At 24.7% G+C, this 4,546-nt stretch overlaps 1 protein-coding gene across 1 annotated transcript; it reads right to left on the bottom strand.

The window, feature by feature from the left end:
* Positions 1–2,183: 2,183 nt before the first annotated feature.
* Positions 2,184–3,785, bottom strand: LOC101508899 (berberine bridge enzyme-like 8). The gene has a single exon (XM_004486516.4). It carries the CDS (start codon positions 3,783–3,785, stop codon positions 2,184–2,186), a length of 1,602 nt encoding a protein of 533 aa, XP_004486573.4.
* Positions 3,786–4,546: the final 761 nt, after the last annotated feature.

Below are 4,546 nucleotides of genomic sequence, written 5' to 3'. Positions count from 1 at the left end.
TATTAATAGAATTTTCTTTTTATTATTATTATTGTTTTTTTATTATAATAATTATTAAAAGTTATATAATAATATTAAATTAATTATTTTAATTATTTATAACAATAATTTGTATTTTTTAATGTTATAATTATTTTTAAAATATTTAATAATAATAAATATAATATATCTAATAGTAAATAACAAAATTCAACAATAAAATAATATATAATATTAAAATAAAAGTATTTTTATTTTATTAAATAATAAAAGTATTTTTATTTTATTAATAGAATTTTCTTTTTATTATTATTATTTTTATTATTATACTAATTATTAATATACCCATTATTATTATTAAATATAATAAATATAACATTTTATCCACCCAAAATTCAACAAAAAAAAAAAATCCCAAGTGGGAGGTCGCATCCCCAGGATGCGACCATGTGTTGAAGTAAAAAAATTTGGCTTTCAAGAAGTCGCAGCCCCAGGATGCGACCTTTATCTGGGGCCAAAAAGTAGGGCAGATTGGTATTTTAATTTCAAAGTAGGGTAGATTGGTATTAAAAAAAAAAAGGGATAATACAATAAAAAACCCAAAAAAAATATACTTTTTTTTTTTTTGCAAAAACTTGCTAATTTAAGTTATCGTGTTTCAATATTTTTGATTTATTTTAATTTAAACTTCATTTGATTGTTTAGACATAAGTTTAATTACTAATTTTTAATATGTGATTATTAGGTTTTTATATATTTTGTGGTAATTTATGGTTGCTACAAAAATTAAAATGTAATTAAAATATTGTGATGTATTTTTATATACAATGAATTAAAAAAATAAATGACAATTAAATCAAGTTTGTGATAAGAGATATTTTTTATTGTTGATTTTTTAATTATAGAGATGTAGACGAAAAATTAATAAAAAGAAAATAAAAAATGAGTGAAATATAAGTTAAAAATTAGTATTCTATAAGAATGTGATGGTGTATAACAATGTGAGGGTTTTTTATTGTATTATCCCTTTTTTTTTTTTAATACTAATCTATCCTAGTTTGAAATTAAAATACCAATCACAATATTTTAATTACATTTTAATTTTTGTAGCAACCATAAATTACCACAAAATATATAAAAACCTAATAATTACATATTAAAAATTAGTAATTAAACTTATGTCTAAACAATCAAATGAAGTTTAAATTAAAATAAATCAAAAATATTGAAACACGATAACTTAAATTAGCAAGTTTTTGCACAAAAAAAAAAGTATATTTTTTTTAAATAAAAATATTAAATTATACATTAGTGCTCATATACATATTTTATTCCTCTAATACAAAAGAAAATATTTAATCAAAATCAGAGCATAATTTTAATTAACGACAAAAATAATTAAAATTAAGTATCACTACTTTATCATTCCTAATATTATTTAGTGTTTTTGTTGTAAAAGATAGTACTTTGAGTTTGTTCACTATATATATACAATCCCCAAAAAAGATAATTAAATTAAAATATTTTTAGAAAAACATGTGGCATAACACTTATAATTAATAATTAGTTATCGGAAATTTAAGTGGAAATGAGATATGAAACATAAAATATAAGAAATAGTAGTTCATTCAATTAGTCAAAAAAGAACAAAAGAAATAATAGTACTCAAGATAAAAAGTAAAACAAAAATAAAAATAATATTCATATAAAAATCAATATTTACAAATATATCTCAAATTAATGCTTGCAAAATATAAATTCTATAATTTTTTTATAGAAATAAATTATTCACTCATTTTTTTAATAATATTTTTAGAATAAAAATCACTTATATTTTATTTTAATCTTTTTAATTGTGTATACAAACAATCACTCATATTTTTCTTTTTCTTTGAATTATATATTTTTTGAATCACTAATGCTGCCTTTACCCCTCTCGCCCTCAAGTAATATCATTTTCCAATTTATTCCGGTGAATTTTTCAGCCTCCTCACTTCCCAACAAAATTTTTTTTTAAAAAAGATTCTATTTTTTAAATAATACACATAGATGCAGGTAAATGCAACTTTTTAAAAGGATATCAAACTTATTACAAAACATGCTTATAAAAAAATCTTATTACTCAACAATCAAAGTTATTTCAAAACATGCTTATTGTCAAAAATTCAAAGTTATTACTAAACAACTAGTTAGCTATGAAGAAGTCAGTGTATGATTCTTCTCTTCCTATTAGGCAGAGTAGGGATGCTTTGTTCATTCCTAAAGAAATTACCAGGATCAACCTTAGTCTTAATTTCCACCAATCTATCAAAATTATCCTTGAAGTACTGAACTCCATAAACTTTTCCTTCAATATAACTATCCTTACCATTATGATTAACTCCCAAATCAATATCCTTATAGTTAAGAAAAGCCTCTCTTGGATTATTTGACACAAAAGGAGTCATATAACTATAAAGTTCTCTAGTAACATTTATATGATAAGATGCTGCCTCTATCCCTGCCTCATTCCAATTACCTTGATATTGAATCTTCCATAAATTACCAGCTCTATGAGGAAAAGAAGTTGCATTTGATGAAATCTCATTCATTTTTCCACCATAAGGATTGAAATAGAATGTTACATTTTCCAACTCAATCATCTTCTTCATAATCCCTTCCAAACCCTCCATTGAAATTGGTTTCTTCACATAATCCGATTTTCTTTTCAAGTAAATCATTGATTGTGGTTGTCTATCAAGCAAAGTCTCAGCTTTTTCAGTTATATTGATATTAGCCCAAAACATAAGAGATTTAATCCAACTTGTTTCAATGCAATCACTTTCCTTCAAACCCAATTGAGGAAAACTCTCATTCATTAGTGAAAGAAGAGATTTTGAGTCACCAAGATATAGAGCTACAAAACCAGCCCTTATAGTTTTGTTTCCAGTTTTTGCATCTTTTACAACTTCCAACATAAGCCTAATGAAAAGATCATCACTTGTAGTTGGTGCTACATGTTGCCAATTATAAACTATGTTTGTTGCATTTTCCTCCAAAGTTCTATGAACAAGAAAAACAGTGACAATCTTAGGAACTTTAATTAGCTTAATTTTGTAAGAAAGAACAACACCAAAGCTAGCACCACCACCACCTCTTATAGCCCAAAAAAGATCTTCACCCATTTCTTCTCTATCAAGTAATCTACCTTTAGCATCAATTATTTGTGCATCAATAACATTATCAATTGAAGTACCATATTTTCTCATCAAATTACCATAACCACCACCACTAACATGTCCTCCAACACCAACAGTAGGACAAACACCAGCTGGAAAACCATGAATTTCACTTTTCTCAGCAATTGTATAGTAAACTTCACCAAGTGTTGCACCACTTTGAATCCAAGCTGTTTCATTCTCTAAGTCAACATCAATTGATCTAAGATTGAACATGTCAAGTATAAAAAATGGAACTTCAGCTACATAAGAGACACCTTCATAGTCATGTCCACCACTTCTTATTTTCATTTGAAAGTTTTGTTTTTGAGCACAAATTATTGATGCTTGTATGTGTGAAACATGCAATGCTGTGATTATGAGAAATGGTTTTGGTGTTGTTGTTGTGTTGAAACGAAGGTTTCTTATGTAGGCTTGTAAGACTGAAGAGAATGAAGAATTGTTTGGTGTGAAAATTGCTGAAGTTATAGGGTGTGAAGGTTGTGAATTATTCACTAGGCATTGAATGAAAGTGTTGTAAGATGAATTTGTAGCTGAAACCATGCATGAGAGAAAAAGTAACACAAAAATGTGAGGAAGGAATCCCATATTATTAATGATGATGGTGTTATTAATGAATGAGGATATATATGTAGTGGTAATTATAAGGATCTCTACGTAGGTTTAATTGTTCAAGAACATAAATTAGAATTAATATGGTTTAAAGTTCACAATTGAGTCAATAAAAATAAATGTTTCCTCACAATTTGACTAATGAATATTTAGCAAAATAATAATATACTCAATTAATCTTTGACTTACTTTGTCAAAAATAAAAGTATTTATCTAAATACCTAAAGTTTATTTACCTAAAATAAAAGTATCTTTAAAATAATAATTTAATTAAAATTTGTCCGTATTTTTTAAGAGATGTTTTTCTTCAACTAAATAGGATTTTTTTTTTTAAATAATTCCATTTTCAAAAAAAATTTACCTAAATATTCTCTTTTCAAATTTATTAACCAAATTTTTTTTTCTAAGTCACATATCGCCATTTGGAATGACGACTTCCTTTATGACGACTTCCTAAAGGATGTTTTTAAAATAATTTTTTTTTTAATTTTTATTCAAATAACAAAAATAATATATATATATATATATATATATATATATATAATCAATATAATCAATATAATTCATAAAAATACATAAATACAAATTTTAAATTACATAGATTGACTAGAGCTACCTATAACATCTGGACATTGTTTTCGAGTATAACCAGTTAACCGACATAATCCACATTTTCTTAGTACTTTTTCTTTAACGGCTATTTTAGTTCTAATACGGGTACTATTTGGACAACCTTT

Source organism: Cicer arietinum, chromosome 1, assembly GCF_000331145.2.
Source record: "Cicer arietinum cultivar CDC Frontier isolate Library 1 chromosome 1, Cicar.CDCFrontier_v2.0, whole genome shotgun sequence".
NCBI classification, from domain to species: domain Eukaryota; kingdom Viridiplantae; phylum Streptophyta; class Magnoliopsida; order Fabales; family Fabaceae; genus Cicer; species Cicer arietinum.
This window is presented reverse-complemented; position numbering and strand designations above follow the sequence as displayed.

Excerpts from the sequence above, each read along its gene's own strand:
- LOC101508899 (XM_004486516.4), bottom strand. The coding sequence starts at position 3,785 with ATGGGATTCCTTCCTCACATTTTTGTGTTACTTTTTCTCTCATGCATG.